Genomic DNA, 19,761 nt, shown 5'->3' with positions numbered 1-19,761 from the left:
ACCTCAGATAAGCGGAAAAAGATGGATGGATGGATGGATGGATGTATTGCATTGTTAATATTTCATCATTGATACATAAACTATCAGACTGTGTGGTCGATAGTAGTGGCTTTCAGTAGGCCTTTAAGGCCCTGTTTTCACTTATCCTTGTCCACACACAACAATGCCACTGTTTTTTTTCTCCATTTATAAAAATAATACATCTTTTTGAGATTAGCACTCCAGTATAAAATACTCCAATAAGGTGGGAATAAAGTGAAAACAAGAGGATTAGACATATTGATATAAAACAACTTGTTGCCCCCGCGACCCGACCTTGGATAAGCGGAAGATGATGGATGGATGGATATAAAACAACACAACTTCTTACAGTCTTTGGCCACTTTATTGTGTCATTTCTAGCTAGATTATTGCCATTAATAACAAACAAACCTAATGTGCTCTGACTATGAATCCTTCTGGGCTTGACTGTCAATCTGCCAACAGTGCAGGCATTATGGGATGCAATATCATTTACTGGTTTACTTTGCTTCAAAAAATATATGACTTCTTACAAAATATTCTTCAAAATACATGAGTCTTGTTTGATGCTTGTTCATAAAATAAAACCTGTAACAAATATAGTGTGCTATGAAAATAATAAAAAAAAGAATCGCACATTTGGTTGCATAAAAAAAGTAACTTGAGGTTTCTTTGCATTGTTGGATAAAACAGTGCACAGCAATTAGGGCTACTAATTAATAGTAAAAAAAAAAAAAAAAAGAGTTAATTAAGTCCAGTGGCTGCTGTCCTGATTGTCCTCACAACACCGTCGGCTGGATCAAGCTTGGCCGCGATCCACCACAAACTTGTCTCCCCCCCCCCCTCCTGGCAATGTGTCTCCGTGGAACCACCGTGCTGCAGACTTTTAAGTAAAAGCCCAGCGCTGGGACATCACTCAACTTCAAGTATCTGCTTTATAAAATCCCAAAATCAATTAAACTGCCCGCCAGGGAGCAGCAAAACTGGCACGGACGAATGAAAAGCCTCTTCTTCAATGTCTCTTTAAAAAAACAAAAAACAAAGAATAGGCTGCATAGTACGGGACACTTCTGGACTCCTGGACGTCCTTCACGGTCCATGTCAGTGTTTGCCCCGGGTTCTGCTCGCTGCGATTCTTTGGATGTGTTTCCACAGCAGCGAAGGGTCCGACTCGTTCTTTCTTATCAGAGACTCCAGCCCCTCAGCTTGGTCCAGACTCTGCCAGTAGTCCTGAAGCCACATCTGTAACCATCTGGGGACAGATACATGCTAACATTAGAACCTATTCAGGGGGCCTTTTCATAAGACATGAGCGTCCATCCATTTCCTACCGCTTGTCCCTTTTGGGGCTGCTGGAGCCTATCTCAGTTTTTAACTTAGCATCACATTATTCATGGAATGCAGCTATGTTGATAATGTTCTTTTGCCTCCCTTCGCACTGTATTCAAGCAGCTAATTGGGTGTCTCCATACACAGTGTGGAGCCGCTCCACTAAGATGATTACCATGAATTGATTTACGTGAACCCCGACTTAAACAAGTTAAAAAACGTATTGGGGTGTTACCATTTCGTGGTCAATTGTACGGAATATGTACAAATAAAAGTTTCAATCAATCAAAACCACCTCCATTACGGCAAAGAAACGGCATTTCTTTGTATTTAAGCATTGTGGTCAAGTACGGTTATCACTGGAGGACAACGCTAGACATACAACATACAAGAGAGCAAGCCAGGAGTAGGCACGGTTCAGCTAACCAATTAATAAGCGCTTAGTTAAAGTTTAGGAAGGGTCAATCAATCAATCAATCAACGTTTACTTATATAGCCCTAAATCAGGAGTGTCTCAAAGGGCTGCACAAGCCACAACGAGCCCAGATTCCACATAAGGGCAAGGAAAAAAAATTCAACCCAATGAGATGACAATGAGAAACCTTGGAAGGGACTGCAGATGTGGGGACTCCCCCGCCCCCTTAGGGCAACCGGTGCAATGGACGTCGAGTGGATCTAGCATAATATTGTGAGAGTCCAGTCCATAGTGGATCTAACATAATAGTGAGAGTCCAGTCTGTAGTGGATCTAACATAATAGTGAGAGTCCAGTCCGTAGTGGTTCTAACATAATAGTGTGAGAGTCCAGTCCATAGTGGATCTAACATAATAGTGAGAGTCCAGTCTGTAGTGGATCTAACATAATAGTGAGAGTCCAGTCCGTAGTGGTTCTAACATAATATTGTGAGAGTCCAGTCCGTAGTGGATCTAACACAATAGTGAGAGTCCAGTCCATAGTGGATCTAACATAATAGTGAGAGTCCAGTCCATAGTGGATCTAACATAATAGTGAGAGTCCAGTCCGTAGTGGATCTAACATAATAGTGAGAGTCCAGTCCATAGTGGATCTAACATAATAGTGAGAGTCCAGTCCATAGTGGATCTAACATAATAGTGAGAGTCCAGTCCATAGTGGATCTAACATAATAGCGAGAGTCCAGTCCGTAGTGGTTCTAACATAATATTGTGAGAGTCCAGTCCATAGTGGATCTAACATAATAGTGAGAGTCCAGTCCGTAGTGGATCTAACATAATAGTGAGAGTCCAGTCCGTAGTGGTTCTAACATAATATTGTGAGAGTCCAGTCCATAGTGGATCTAACACAATAGTGAGAGTCCAGTCCATAGTGGATCTAACATAATAGTGAGAGTCCAGTCCATAGTGGATCTAACATAATAGTGAGACTCCAGTCCGTAGTGGATCTAACATAATAGTGAGAGTCCAGTCCATAGTGGATCTAACATAATAGTGAGAGTCCAGTCCGTAGTGGATCCAAAGCAATAATGAGAGTCCAGTCCATAGTGGATCTAACATAATAGTGAGACTCCAGTCCATAGTGGATCTAACATAATAGTGAGAGTCCAGTCCATAGTGGATCTAACATAATAGTGAGAGTCCAGTCCATAGTGGATCTAACATAATAGTGAGAGTCCAGTCCGTAGTGGATCTAACATAATAGTGAGAGTCCAGTCCGTAGTGTATCTAACATAATAGCGAGAGTCCAGTCCGTAATGGATCCAACACAATAATGAGAGTCCAGTCCATAGTGGATCTAACACAATAGTGAAAGTCCAGTCCATAGTGGATCTAACATAATAGTGAGAGTCCAGTCCATAGTGGATCTAACATACTAGTGACAGTCCAGTCCATCGTGGGGCCAGCAGGGTATATGGAACAGCAGACATGAACCTTAAATGAACAAGTAGATTAATAAGAGTCAGAGAGAGGATAACAATTGAATTGTCGCAGTCAGTACACGACTGGTATGAGCATGGCGGATCGTCCATAAATTGGTTATGTCGATACCAGGGTAGTATCAGGATATTTGTTTTTAAGTTCCAGGAAATAATTCCCTAGACACAGGAGGACTTAAATGAGTAGTAGAGACTAGGGCTGGGCGATAAGGCCTTTTTTAAATATCTCGATATTTTTAGGCCATGTCACGATACATGATTTATATCTCGATATTTTGCCTTAGCCTTGAATGAACACTTGATGCATATAATGACAGCAGTATGAGGATTCTATGTGTCTAGATTATAACATTCTTCTTCATACTGCATTCATATATGCTCATTTTAAATGTTCATGCAGAGAGGGAAATCACAACGAAGTCGATTTAGCAAAACTGTATTTATTAAACAGTTATTAAGCAGAGGCACAAACATTCATGTAAAGTTCAAAACAGAAAGTGCAAGATTGTCAGAGACATTTTAAAACAAGCCATTAGTGCACTTTTGTGCATGATGTCACTAAGATGACATATTATATCAACACTAAATTAAAGTGCACTTTTTGTACAGAACGCCACTACAATAGTTAAAAAAAATAAAGTGCCCTTTTGTGCATGATGTCACACGAGATATTTCAATAACTCAAATAAAAATGAGCTGCATAATAGGATATCAAATAAAGTTAAAGTATTCACGGTGGCAGAGGGGTTAGTGCATCTGCCTCACAATACGAAGTTCCTGCAGTCCTGGGTTCAAATCCAGGCTCGGGATCTTTCTGTGTGGAGTTTGCATGTTCTCCCCGTGAATGCGTGGGTTCCCTCCGGGTACTCCGGCTTCCTCCCACTTCCAAAGACATGCACCTGGGGATAGGTTGATTGGCAACACTAAATTGGCCCTAGTGTGTGAATGTGAGTGTGAATGTTGTCTGTCTATCTGTGTTGGCCCTGCGATGAGGTGGCGACTTGTCCAGGGTGTATGCCGCCGTCCGCCCGATTGTAGCTGAGATAGGCGCCAGCGCCCCCCGCGACCCCAAAAAGGGAATAAGCGGTAGAAAATGGATGGATGGATAAAGTACCAATGATTGTCACACATATCAGATGTGGTGAAATTATTCTCTATATTTGACCCATCACCCTTGATCACCCCTTGGGAGGTGAGGGGAGCAGTGGGCAGCAGTGGTGCCGCGCCCAGGAATCATTTATGGTGATTTAACCCCCAATTCCAACCCTTAATGCTGAGTGCCAAGCAGGGAGGTAATGGTGTATGTCCTTCTCTATGTGGTAGGTTCCTGCGGACGTTACCTCCTTCTGTTGTTGACTATTTCTTTTCATACGCTGTTGATGTGGAAATGGTTGCCTCGGCATTCTGTTGGTGTTTCAAGCACTCTTTGTTCTCTAGCAGGTAACTTTTCAAATGATGCTGCATACTAGCAGTGCTGCTACTTTTTGTAGCAACGCTTTTGCCCCACACTTGACAAATTACAGTTGTCTGTTCGACATATTCCCGCTTGAAGCCAAACCACCGCCAGACGATGGACACCCTGCTTGTTTTTCTTCGGAATTAATCATTCCTTCATTTGTTACCAGATTCGCACCTTCTTTCGCTCGTATTACCACTCGCACCAAAGCTAACGTTACCCATGGCGCTACCTCTCTGCTCTTCGTATACGTATGTGACGTATGTAAGAAGGTGCGTTTGTTTTACGTCTCTGCTACAAAGAGTAAGAGCATGCAGTGCAATGGCCGCAGCTAAAAGCAACTGCGTGAGAACGTATACTCGAATATCACAATATACCGTATTTCCTTGAGTTGCCGGCGGGTATATAGTATGTGCCTGCCTAGAATTACTGCCGGGTCAAACTTGTTTCGCAAAATAATTACTGCATGCTTAGCATTACCGCCAGCTCAGGAATAACACCGGGTCAAACTCATTTCGCAAAATATTATTTTCATTAGCGCATGTCTCAAATTTCCGCCGGGTCAAACTCGTCACGTCACGAGCGACACTTCATCCGTCATCATTTTCAAAATGGAGGAAGCTGATTTCAATCATTTGAAACCGCATAAAGGGAAGAAGATTAAGAGCTATTCAGTAGGATTTAAGGTCCAAGCTATTGAATATCCTAAAAAGAACAGTAAGCAGCTATGTTTTATTAATATACCGTAGCTGCGTGTGTCAAATATGAGTCATTAAATGACTCCCGCCTCCTGGTGGCAGAGGGCGCTAGTGATCTTTCTTGCGACTACTCGGCTGCAGAAGAAGTGACAACAAGCAGCAAGAGTGAGCAGCGTGTGTTTATTTATTCCTCTCGCTTGCACTTTTAACAAGGAGGATTACATATCTAAAATAAAACAGTTTTCTAAACTGGACTTTCAATCGAAGCAGGAGGTAATAAAGGAAGCTCTCCATCGAGACAGAGAGACTTTTATAACTGAAGAAAGATAAGGAAGACTTCTATAAAGAAGTTATCGATGCTTTTGATCAGAAGGAGCTGTGCATGGACTTCATTTATAAGTAAAAGTAAGACCATAATAACGTTTTTTTTTAATTAAATGTGCTTTTCATGATGGTATCCTTATATCACACAAAAAATTTACCGCATGCCTTTGGTAAGTGCCGGATTGTGAAGAGGTTTTAAATTCATTAGCGCCCCGGTGGCAATTCAAGGAAATACGGTATCCATTTTCTATATCGCAAACCTGAAATACATCGAGTATATCGATAAATCACCCAGCCCTAGTAGAGATTCATTTTTGTTTACTTATTGTGTGCTATTGACTTTAAACCTTGACAATTTGACTATTACAAATGGTAAGCTGTGTTGCAGGATGGACTTACCCGTCATCTGAAGGCAGGTCTAGGGTGTCTCCGTAACCCGGACTGGGTAGGGGGCAGCCCATGTGTGCGTTGGTCGCCATCTTAGCTGGTGGAGGCGGTCTCTTCTCGGAGGCTTTCCGATTTGCACGTTCCGTGGCCAGCCGTGCGTTCTCCTGCTCGCACACGTAGCACTCGAACCCATTCAGGTAGTTGGGCTTGCTCATGTCGTTGACCCCCCACTCTCGGCTCTCCAGGGCGTCCAGCAGACGCACGTTGGTCACGCTGCGGATGTTTTTGAACTCTAAATATCGGATGTATTCGCTGTCGTTCTCGTCGAGAGACTTGAGGAAGTCCGCCAAAGCCTTAGGCGAGGGGAAGTCATCGATTAGGATGACGGAGCGGTTGTTGGGCATCCAGTCCGCCGCCACGGGGGAGCCGCGGTAGACGGGGACGCAGCCCTGATGGAGCGGCCGCCACAGCTTCTCCGTCATGTAGTCCGGACAGATACCGTTTTCCAGCGCCAGGTGGAACTTGTAGCGGCTGACGAATCGCATAAACGTGTCCTCTTCACCTGTGGCGGTGGACGTGTCTTCCAGGTGTTTTGGCAGGGCTTTGTTGTTCAGACATTTCCCGTAAGAATCCACCTGAGGGAAAACAGAATTACTACTTAAGACGTGGGAAAGAAAACACAGTAAACACTTTCTTTAACTTGCAATGAAATACAAAGTGCTTTATTTATTACTCAGCAAAAATATGGATTTATTTACATTGTGATTCTGACAAAGGTATTTAGGTTCTAGTGAATCACCACAAAATATTGTCAACAAACATACAAATCACGTAATAAACAAAAATGTTATACTATATATACAGTGGGGCAAAAAAGTATTTAGTCAGCCAGCGATTGTGCAAGTTCTCCCACTTAAAATGATGACAGAGGTCTGTCATTTTCATCATAGGTACACTTCAACAGTGAGAGACAGAATGTGAAAAAAAAATCCAGGGATTCACATTGTAGGAATTTTTAAGAATTTATTTGTAAATTATGGTGGAAAATAAGTATTTGGTCAACCATTCAAAGCTCTCACTGATGGAAGAAGGTTTTGGCTCAAAATCTCACGATACATGGCCCCATTCATTCTTTCCTTAACACGGATCAATCGTCCTGTCCCCTTAGCAGAAAAACAGCCCCAAAGCATGATGTTTTCACCCCCATGCTTCACAGTAGGTATGGTGTTCCTGGGATGCAACTCAGTATTCTTCTTCCTCCAAACACTACGAGTTGAGTTTATTCCAAAAAGTTCTATTCTGGTTTCATCTGACCACATGACATTCTCCCAATCCTCTGCTGTATCATCCATGTATCCATTTTGGTATAAACTCAACTTGTCGTGTTTGGAGGAAGAAGAATACTGAGTTGCATCCCAAGAACACCATACCTACTGTGGAGCATGGGGGTGGAAACATCATGCTTTGGGGCTGTTTTTCTGCTAAGGGGACAGGACGATTGATCCGTGTTAAGGAAAGAATGAATGGGGCCATGTATTGTGAGATTTTGAGCCAAAACCTTCTTCCATCAGTGAGAGCTTTGAATAGTTGACCAAATACTTATTTTCCACCATAATTTACAAATAAATTCTTAAAAAATTCCTACAATGTGAATTCCTGGATTTTTTTTCACATTCTGTCTCTCACAGTTGAAGTGTACCTATGATGAAAATTACAGACCTCTGTCATCATTTTAAGTGGGAGAACTTGCACAATCGCTGGCTGACTAAATACTTTTTTGCCCCACTGTACATGCATATACAATACAGGCCAAAAGTTTGGACACACTTTCTCCTCATTAAATTTGCTTTCTTTATTTTCACGTCTATTTGTAGATTGTCACTTAAGGCATCAAAACTATGAATGAACACACGTGGAGTTATGTACATGTTGCACACTCTTGGCATTCTCTCGATGAGCTTCAAGCACACCTGTGAAGTCCAAACGATTTCAGGTGACTATCTTTTTAAAACTCATCGAGAGAATGAAAAGCGTGTGCGAAAAAGTAATCAGAGCAAAGGGTGGCTATTTTAAAGAAACAACAATATAAAACATGTTTTCAGTTATTTCACCGTTTTTTGTTAAGTACATAACTCCCCATGTGTTCATTCATAGTTTTGGTGCTTACAGTGACTATCTGCAATGTAAATAAAAAGAAAACACATTGAATGAGGAGAAAGTCTGTCCAAACTTTTGCCGTCTACTGTGTATCTTTATATATACAGTTGTGGTCAAAAGTTTACATACACTTGCAAATGGTAAATGCGTTATACTTGTATAGCACTTCTCTACCTTGAAGGTACTCAAAGCACTTTGACACTATTTCCACATTCACACACACATTGACACACTGATGGCGGGAGCTGCCATGTAAGGCCCTAACCAGGACCCACCAGGAGCAAGGGTGAAGTATCTTGCTCAAGGACACAATGGACGTGACTATGGCGGTAGAAGGAGGGGATTAAACCAGGAACCCCCAAGTTGCTGGCAGGGTCACTCTCCCAACAGCGCCACACCGTTGTAAAAAACATAATGTCACGGCTGTCTTGAGTTTCCAATCATTTCTATACCTCTTGGTCACATAAAACATTCATGAAGTTTAGTTCTTTTATAAATTTATTATGGGTCTACTGAAAATGTGAGCAAATCTGCTGGGTCAAAAGTATACATACAGCAATGTTAATATTTAAATACATGTTCCTTGGCAAGTTTCACTGCAACAGGGCGCTGTTGGTAGCTATTTTTGTCCGTGTGATGTCAGATGAAACAAAAATTGAGCTGTTTGGCTACAATACCCAGCAATATGTTTGGAGGAGAAAAGGAACACAATCCTACCATCAAGCATAGTGGTGGTAGTATTATGCTCTGGGCCTGTTTTGCTGCCAATGGAACTGGTGATTTACAGAGAGTAAATGGGACAATGAAAAAGGAAGATTACCTCCAAATTCTTCAGGACAACCTAAAATCATCAGCCCGGCGGATGGGTTTTGGGCACAGTTGGGTGTTCCAACAGGACAATGACCCCAAACACACATCAAAAGTGGTAAAGGAATGGCTAAATCAGGCTAGAATTAAGGTTTTGGAATGGCCTTCCCAAAGTTCTGACTTAAAAATGTGGACAATGCTGAAGAAACAAGTCCACGCCAGAAAATCAACAAATTTAGCTAAACTGCACCAATTTTGTCAAGACAAGTGGTCAAAAATTCAACCAGAAGCTTGTGGATGGCTACCAAAAGCGCCTTATTGCAGTGAAACTTGCCAAGGGACATGTAACCAAACATTAACATTGCTTTATGTATACTTTTGACCCAGCAGATTAGGTCAATAAACGTTTTGGTTATATTTTTATTTATTGAGCAGCATCTGTATATATACACACATGCATGTATTATTTTGCCATTTTTATATTGGAAAATGCTCATTTCAGGATAAGAATATGTTGAATATGCTTGAAGAAGATTGGTAATCTTTGAAGCATGATTTGTGGAGGGACGACTGTATATTTATTACAGCACTAATATTAGTCATATAGTAAAATCAGTTTGAATTAAATAAATATGTAGATTTTGCATGTATAGACTGTATATGAACAAATCAATTAATATAATACAATTAAATAACTATAAAATGTATTGAATGATTATGAGTAAGTATGTTATTGAATTGGCAGATCAATTAAGTAGATGTGGGACAGCGTGGCGGAGTTGGGAGAGTGGCCTGCTAGCAAACTGAGGGTACCTGGTTCAATCCCCACCTTCTACCAACCTAGCCATGTCCATTGCGTCCTTTAGCAAGACACTTCACCCTTGCTCCTGGTGGGTCGTGGTTAGGGCCTTGCATGGCAGCTCCCTCCATCAGTGTGTGAATGCTTGTGTGAATGGGTGAATGTGGAAATATTCTCGAATCGCTTTGAGTACCTTGAAGGTAGAAAAGCGCTGTATACAAGTGTAACCCATTGTACGGGTTATACTTTGTAGGGTTGCTTCGCTAAAATGTATATACGTATTTAATCCGAGACTTGACTAAAGAATATGTTTAACTTCATGTAAAAAACCATTTACTGCATGACTCCTTGTTACTGGTAATGACAATGATGCAGACATGATTGTCAACTAACCATTAAACTGAAAACATGAAATACGTGTGCTTTACCTGGATGTACTTCATGAGCTCGCGGACGTATCTGTCTCTGTCCGAGGGCACGTCACAGTGGGACTGCATGTAGAGCACGGGGGCGAAGCCTTCCCGCCTCAGCCGATTCTTCTCCGTCAGGGTCACCGCAACAGGCTGCAGCAGGTAGCTGAGGGACGGCAGCCACTGCAGGGTCAAAGGGTAGTCGGACTCCCTGCGGAAGGTGGCGGTGTAATTGAACAGCTTGATCCCCGTGCCGTGAGAGAGGAGGTAGTTATTCATGGGGGACTCTTCGTGAAACAGAGCCCACGTCTGGTGACGCAGACGAGGGAGTGGCGCTTCATAGGCCCGGAAGTCCGTGCCGTAGAAAATGATGGATGCTGTCCTCTTGTACAGCTGGACCTTAGGACAGAAGGGATTAATACTTTAGGTTACACTGCTTTTCAATGTATCCTTACCAACAAGACTGTGTGGCATGTCTAGTGCCCAATACAAGTTGTGCTCAAAATACACACCAGTGACTTATGGACAGTTATTTTTGTTTTGTCCAGTCAATCCAATTTATGTGGGTCAGACGTTGACAAATGTTCACCCTTTTGCGTGGCAAACTTGTTTTTATCGCGGCCCACATCGCGATTATGGCTGCCCTCAGAGGGCCGCATATAACAGCCTTCTTACAAAATTTGCATAGGAAAGTCTTTGTGATTACTGTATTTGCAATAACAGAATGGTGCATAACTTGCTTTGCTTTTTGCAGGCTTAAATGAACAACATATTCAATTACATGCAGCACATTTTTTCGTAAAAATTTGAAGAATGATACATGCGTTACGCCAGAAAGTTCTTTATTATTTCGAGCCATTTTAGCAGGCCACGTAAATAATACGTCGGGTCACATAAAATAATGTGGCGCATCACATAGAATAATGTGGCCACCAACAAAATGATGTCAAAATGACATGGCGAGCCACATAAATGAAATGCGGCATTTCACATAAAATAATGCTGTGGGCCACATAAAATAATGCTGCAGCCCATGCAAATTGATGCTGAGGGCCACAAAAATGATGCGGCGGCCCACATAAATAATGCTGCAGCCCCCGCAAATTGACGCGGAGGGCCACAAAAAGTAATGCGGTGGACCACAAAATGATGCAAAGGGCGACAAAATGGATCGGTGGACCAAATAAAATAATGTGACGGGCCACATAAATGATGCAAAAGGCGACAAAATGATGTCAAAATGGTATGGCGAGCCAATTAAATGAATGCGGCGGGCCACTTAATATAATATGGTGGGCCACAAAATTTAGCGAAAATGATGCAGCGGACAACATAAAATAAAGTGAAGGGCCCGCATAAAATTGTGTGGCTGGCCACATAAATGATGCGAGGGGCCAAGTTAAATAAAGTGGCAGGCTACAGAAATAAATGTGACGGGCCACATAAAATTGTGTGGCGAGCCAAATAAATGATGCAAGGGGCCACATAAAGATGCGACCGGCTACACAAACTAATGCAACAGGCCACGTAAATGATGCGACGGGCCACATTAAATAATACAGCGGGCTACATAAAATAATGTGACGGACCACATAAACGATGCAAGGGGCCACATAATGATGCAACGGGCCACATTATGCCGCAGGCGACATAAAATAATGTGACGGGCCAAATACAATTCTGTGGCATGTCACATAAATGGTGCGGCAGGCTACACAAAATAATGCGACGGGCCACATAAGTAATGCGACGGGCCACATAATGATGCAAGGGGCCACTTATAATAATGCGGCAGGCTACATAAAATAATGTGATGGGCCACATAAAATTGTGCGGCAGGCCACATAATTGACGCAACGGGCCACGAAAATGATGCGACGAGCCACAAAAAATAATGTGGCGGGCTACATCAAATAATGTGACAGGTCACATAAATGATGCGACGGGCCACAGATAATAATGCGGCGAGCTACACAAAACAATGCAACAGGCCACATAAATGATGCGACAGGCCACGTAAAATAATACAACGGGCTACATAAAATTGTGTGGCGGGCCACATGAAAGATGTGACGGGCCACATATAATAATGCGGCGGGCTACATAAAATAATGAGACGGGCCATATAAATGATGCGACGGGCCACATAAATGACGCGACGGGCCACGTATAACAATGCGGCGGGCTATACAAAATAATGAGACGGTCCATATAAATGATGCGACGGGCCACGTAAATGATGCGACGGGCCACGTAAAATAATGTGAAGGGCTACATAAATGATGTGACGGACCACATATAATAACGCGGCGGACTACATAAAATAATGAGGCGGGCCACATAAGTGATGCGATGAGGCACATATAATAATGCGGCAGGCTACACAAAATAAGGCAACAGGCCACATAATGATGCGACAGGCCAATTACATGATGCGACGGGCCACGAATAATGATGCGACTGGTCACATAAATGATGCGACGGGCCACGTTTAATAATGTGGCGGGCTACACAAAATAATGCAACAGGCCACAAGAATTATGCGACGGGCCACATATAATAATCTGACTGGCCACATGAAATAATGTGACGGGCGACATAAAATAATGTGACGGGCCACGTAAGTGATGCGACGAGCCACGTATAATAAATCGGCAGGCTATTCAAAATGATGCAACACCCCACATAAATGATGTGACGGGCCAAATAAAATAATCTGACGGGCCACATGAAATAATGTGACGGGCTGCATAAAATAATGACGGGCCACATAAATGACGCGACGGGCCACATATAACAATGCGGCGGGCTATACAAAATAATTCAACAGGCCACGTAAATGATGCAACGGGCCACATAAAATAATGTGACGGTCTACATAAATGATGTGACGGACCACATATAATAATGCGGCGGACTACATAAAATAATGAGACGGGCCACATAAGTGATGCGATGAGGCACATATAGTAATGCGGCAGGCTACACAAAATAAGGCAACAGGCCACATAATGATGCGACGGGCCACTTACATGATGCGACGGGCCACATATAATGATGCGACTGGTCACATAAATGATGCGACGGGCCACGTTTAATAATGTGGCGGGCTACACAAAATAATGCAACAGGCCACAAAAATTATGCGACGGGCCACATATAATGATCTGACTGGCCACATGAAATAATGTGACGGGCGGCATAAAATAATGCGACGGGCCACGTAAGTGATGCGACGAGCCACATATAATAAATCGGCAGGCTATTCAAAATGATGCAACACCCCACATAAATGATGTGACGGGCCAAATAAAATAATCTGACGGGCCACATAAAATAATGTGACGGGGCTAAATAAATGATGTGACGGGCCACATATAACAATGCAGCGGGCTACACAAAATAATGCAACACGCCGCATAAATGATGCGACGGGCCACAAAAATAATTTGACGCGCTACATAAATGATGTGACGGACCACATATAATAACGCGGCGGACTGCATAAAATAATGAGACGGGCCACATAAGTGATGCGATGAGGCACATATAATAATGCGGCAGGCTACACAAAATAAGGTAACAGGCCACATAATGATGCGACGGGCCACTTACATGATGCGACGGGCCACATATAATGATGCGACTGGTCACATAAATGATGCCGCGGGGTATACATAAAATAATGAGACGGGCCACATAAGTGATGTGATGAGCCACATATAATAACGCGGCAGGCTACACAAAATAAGGCAACAGGCCACACAATGATGCGACGGGCCACGTATAATGATGCGACTGGTCACATAAATGATGCGGCAGGCCACTTACATGATGCGACGGGCCATATATAATGATGCGACTGGTCACATAAATGATGCGGCAGGCCACTTACATGATGCGACGGGCCACATATAATTATGTGACTGGTCACATAAATGATGCGACGGGGTATACATAAAATAATGAGACGGGCCACATAAGTGATGCGATGAGCCACATATAATAATGTGCCAGGCTGCACAAAATAATGCAACAGGCCACATAACGATGCGACTGGTCACATAAATGACGCGGCAGGCCACTTACATGATGCGACGGGCCACATATAATGATGCGACTGGTCACATAAATGATGCGGCAGGCCACTTACATGATGCGACGGGCCACATATAATTATGTGACTGGTCACATAAATGATGCGACGGGGTATACATAAAATAATGAGACGGGCCACATAAGTGATGCGATGAGCCACATATAATAATGTGCCAGGCTGCACAAAATAATGCAACAGGCCACATAACGATGCGACTGGTCACATAAATGATGCGGCAGGCCACTTACATGATGCGACGGGCCACATATAATGATGTGACTGGTCACATAAATGATGCGGCGGGGTATACATAAAATAATGAGACGGGCCACATAAGTGATGTGATGAGGCACATATAATAATGCGGCAGGCTACACAAAATAAGGCAACAGGCCACATAATGATGCGACGGGCCACATATAATGATGCGACTGGTCACATAAATGACGCGGCAGGCCACTTACATGATGCGACGGGCCACATATAATGATGCGACTGGTCACATAAATGATGCGGCAGGCCACTTACATGATGCGACGGGCCACATATAATGATGTGACTGGTCACATAAATGACGCGGCGGGGTATACATAAAATAATGAGACGGGCCACATAAGTGATGCGATGAGCCACATATAATAATGTGGCAGGCTACACAAAATAATGCAACAGGCCACATAACGATGCGACTGGTCACATAAATGATGCGGCGGGGTATACATAAAATAATGAGACGGGCCACATAAGTGATGTGATGAGGCACATATAATAACGCGGCAGGCTACACAAAATAAGGCAACAGGCCACATAATGATGCGACGGGCCACGTATAATGATGCGACTGGTCACATAAATGACGCGGCAGGCCACTTACATGATGCGACGGGCCACATATAATGATGTGACTGGTCACATAAATGATGCGGCGGGGTATACATAAAATAATGAGACGGGCCACATAAGTGATGCGATGAGCCACATATAATAATGTGGCAGGCTACACAAAATAATGCAACAGGCCACATAACGATGCGACTGGTCACATAAATGATGCGGCGGGGTATACATAAAATAATGAGACGGGCCACATAAGTGATGCGATGAGCCACATATAATAATGTGGCAGGCTACACAAAATAATGCAACAGGCCACATAACGATGCGACTGGTCACATAAATGATGCGGCGGGGTATACATAAAATAATGAGACAGGCCACATAAGTGATGTGATGAGGCACATATAATAACGCGGCAGGCTACACAAAATAAGGCAACAGGCCACATAATGATGCGACGGGCCACGTATAATGATGCGACTGGTCACATAAATGACGCGGCAGGCCACTTACATGATGCGACGGGCCACATATAATGATGTGACTGGTCACATAAATGATGCGGCGGGGTATACATAAAATAATGAGACGGGCCACATAAGTGATGCGATGAGCCACATATAATAATGTGGCAGGCTACACAAAATAATGCAACAGGCCACATAACGATGCGACTGGTCACATAAATGAAGCGGCGGGCTACATAAAATAAGGTAACAGGCCACATAAAATGACGCGGCGGGACCACAAAACTATGTGGCGGGCCATTTTAAATGATATAGTGGGCCAGATTTGGCCCAGGGACCTCGGGTTTTACACTTTTGATGTAGCGTGTCCTCATTTGCCCAATGACTGCTTGTTTTAGTACCTTGCGGTTACTGGTGGCCAGGCAGGATGAGGTGGCGCAGTCGATTCTTTCAGTATCCCCAGGAAAATGTGGGAACAAGCCTCCGCTCCACCACAAGATGATGGGAAGCTCCTTGTTGCCGCGTTGGTCTTGGTTGCCAGGTCCTCGGTATGACCCGGCGGGGGCAACGTCCATGTCGGCGAGAGCACTCTGGGGCTGGAATGCTGCTTGGTCCGCCGCATCGTAGGACACCATGCCGTGATGGTCATCGGGGAAGGAAGCAAATGAGACCCAGACCCAGCAGAAGAGTCCAAAGAGGCCCAGACACAGGCAGGACACCAGCCTGCATCGACCTGCCATCTGACACAGCAGAGAAGATGATGAATAGACCAGCCTCCCTCATGAATATTCAACTTTTGCATGCGATGAGGTAGCAACTTGTCCAGGGTGTACACTGCCTTCCGCCCGATTGTAGCTGAGATAGGCACCAGCGCCCCGCGCAACCCCAAAGAGAAAAAGCGGTAGAAAACGGATGGATGCAGTTGTAGTTTGATTTTATAACAAAGATGGAGGACAGTCACACAAGTCACTTACTTACTTGCCATGTAAACACGAATACATACTCACTTTTGTTATCGCTTTAAACACATTCAGTTTGGTCCTTTTAAGGCTCCTAATGTGGCTACGAATACATTATTTTAGTTTTAAAGAGTTTATAACGGGATGTTGTACAGCAGACGCTCCAGCTGCTGGGGGAAAAAAACAAACGGCTGTGTTCTTCTTCTACGTCCTTCATCTCTTCTACATCAGGGGCATCAGAAGCAGCAACACCGCCATCTACAGTTTAAAAGAGGTATTGCACTGCACAAATACAGTAGTTCAGTGGTTCTCAACCTTTTTTCAGTGATGTACCCCCTGTGAACATTTTTTTAATTCAAGTACCCCTTAATCAGAGCAAAGCATTTTTGGTTGAAAAAAAGAGATAAATAAGTAAAATACAGCACTATGTCATCAGTTTCTGATTTATTAAATTGTATAATAGTGCAAAATATTGCTCATTTGTAGTGGTCTTTCTTAAACAATTTGGAAAAAAAAAATACAAATAACTTAAAACTTTTTGAAAAATAAACAAGTGACTCAATTATAAATACAGATTTCTAAGTAATCCTCAATCTAAAGTGCCCTGTTTGGGGATTGTAATAGAGATCCATCTGCATTCATGAACTTAATTCTAAATATTTCTTCACAAAAAAAAAAAAATCTTTAAAATCAATATTTATGGAACATGTCCACAAAAAAATCTAGCTGTCCACACTAAATATTGCATTGTTGCATTTCTTTTCACATCTTATGAACTAACATTCATATTTTGTTGAAGTTTTATTCAATAAATATATTTATAAAGGATTTTTGAATTGCTGCTATTTTTTTCAGAATATTTTAAGAAAATCTCACGTACCCCTTGACATACCTTCAAGTACCCCCAGGGGTACACGTACCCCCATTTGAGAACCACTGCAGTAGTTGACCTACTGGAGGAATACAGTACCCTTACAAATTTATGTGGATAATAATGGAAGGAGTACTACATTAGTTATAAAAATACAGTACAATTTTCGTAAACTTTAAAAAAAACAAACAAAAAAAACATTTAAAATATGGTAACTATACCAATCATTGATAGCATGTTAGTTCAATTATAAGTGAGACACAACATGCCACAGTTTTTTTTTTCATAACAAGATGTTTATATATATATATATATATATATATATATATATATATATATATATATATATACATACAAACCCCGTTTCCATATGACTTGGGAAATTGTGTTGGATGTAAATATAAACAAAATACAATGATTTGCAAATCCTTTTCAACCCATACTCAGTTGAATGCACTACAAAGACAAAATATTTGATGTTCAAACTCATAACATTTTTAATTTTTTTTGCAAATAATAATTAACTTAGAATTTCATGGCTGCAACATGTGCCAAAGTAGTTGGGAAAGGGCATGTTCACCACTGTGTTACATCACTTTTTCTTTTAACAACACTCAATTAACGTTTGGGAACTGAGGAAACTAATTGTTGAAGCTTTGAAAATGGAATTCTTTCCCATTCTTGTTTTATGTAGAGCTTCAGTCGTTCAACCGGTAGAAAATGGATGGATCGATATGTATATATATATTAGTGCAGTGTCTGTTGCGGTGGACAGCAGCATTCAGTGCCAAGAGAACATTTTTTCTCTGAGACAAGCCTTCATACTTTTCTTTTTACAAAACAAGATGTCCACAAGCCATTTATAGCTCCACTTTACAATTTGTTTGTATTTTGTTTATGTTTGTAGTAAAATTGGGCTTAAAAAAAAAAATATTTCAAAATGGCTGAGTTTGACTGATAAAATACATTCAATGAAGCGCCAACAAGGGCCCAATGGGACGACATCTAAGAAAAAATATAGATCTCTAAACAAGTACTTAAAATTCTCCTAACTAATCAAATTATCAGATACATTATTGAATCATGATATAATGACATCAATAGTATATCAAATTGTGAAATAATTAATTAACTATTATAACTAATAACAATTTATAATGAAATTGTGGTTAATTGTTTGAGTTTATTTCTAACATGCATACAGTTACAAAGTGATACATCACATATTTCTAGTTTTTAATTACAACATGTCTGAAAAGCAATAGGAATTAAGAAACGGTGCTTAGTTAATCCTACCCTTATTTAATTCAGAGCAATTTATAACACATTTATCCACTTTTTTTTCCTCAAGTCTTAAATTCATTTACAATACATAATAAATAAATAAAGGTTCCTATAAATAGTTAAATACATAGTAATTCACATAATTAGATGATCTCATATTAAAACAATTAAAACATATTTAGCAGGATTCTTCTTCTATATGCTTTGTTTGACTTATTTGCCTAATACATTCCATAATTAATTACACATATTGATATGTCAAAGGTTTCAACCACAATACGCGTATACAAATGTGTTAAATAAATGAGTTTTTCTCCAAGGTTATTTTTTTTTGGTTAATTAATAAATCATCACCATCAACACATTTATGTATTCACATATCAATCATAATGAATTAATGAAACATTCATTCATTAAATAATGTATGTATTTATTTATTTTCCGTCTGGTCTCTACTCAAATGGGGGTACGTGTACCCCTGGGGGTACTTGAAGGTATGCCAAGGGGTACGTGAGATTTTTTAAAAATATTCTAAAAATAGCAACAATTCAAGAATCCTCTATAAATACCGTATTCCTTGAATTGCCACAGGGCATATAGTATGCTATGTGCCTGCCTTGAATTACTGCCGGGTCAAACTTGCTTCGCAAAATAATTAGCCCATGCTCAGTATTACCGCCTGGTCAAACTTGTGACACTTCCCCTGTCATCATTTTCAAATTGGAGGAGGCTGATTTCAATACCGGTAATTTGAAATCGCATAAAGAGAAGAAGATAAAGAGCTATTCACTAGGATTTAAGGTCCAAGCTTACATCACACTCAAATTTTTACTGCATGCCTTTGGTAAGAGAGAAGGTTTTAAAATAATTAGCGCATGCTTACTTTTACCGCATGCCTTTGGTAAGCGCAGGAGTGAGAAGAGGTTTTGAATTAATTAGCGCCC

The 19,761-nt window shown here is 41.6% G+C and overlaps 1 protein-coding gene across 1 annotated transcript; it reads right to left on the bottom strand.

Annotated features, from left to right (window-relative positions):
* Positions 1-219: 219 nt before the first annotated feature.
* On the bottom strand, positions 220-16,874 carry fut11 (fucosyltransferase 11 (alpha (1,3) fucosyltransferase)). The gene is made up of 5 exons (XM_061901998.1): positions 16,711-16,874; positions 16,105-16,443; positions 10,319-10,699; positions 6,140-6,762; positions 220-1,273 (listed from the first exon to the last, which is right to left on the bottom strand). The coding sequence occupies exons 2-5, from the start codon at positions 16,441-16,443 to the stop codon at positions 1,123-1,125; spliced, it is 1,494 nt and encodes a 497-aa protein (XP_061757982.1). The 5' UTR covers positions 16,711-16,874; the 3' UTR covers positions 220-1,122.
* Positions 16,875-19,761: the final 2,887 nt, after the last annotated feature.

This window comes from Nerophis ophidion, linkage group LG05 (genome assembly GCF_033978795.1).
Source record: "Nerophis ophidion isolate RoL-2023_Sa linkage group LG05, RoL_Noph_v1.0, whole genome shotgun sequence".
Classification (NCBI taxonomy): domain Eukaryota; kingdom Metazoa; phylum Chordata; class Actinopteri; order Syngnathiformes; family Syngnathidae; genus Nerophis; species Nerophis ophidion.
Note: the sequence above shows the minus strand (reverse complement) of the source record. Positions and strands in the feature narration are given on the sequence as shown.

Coding starts and splice junctions, on each gene's coding strand:
- fut11 (XM_061901998.1), bottom strand. CDS start 16,443: ATGGCAGGTCGATGCAGGCTGGTGTCCTGCCTGTGTCTGGGCCTCTTT. Junction 6,763..10,318: donor AGCTCATGAAGTACATCCAG/GTAAAGCACACG, acceptor GTTTTCCCTCAG/GTGGATTCTTACGGGAAATG. Junction 1,274..6,139: donor GACCTGCCTTCAGATGACGG/GTAAGTCCATCC, acceptor ATCTGTCCCCAG/ATGGTTACAGATGTGGCTTC.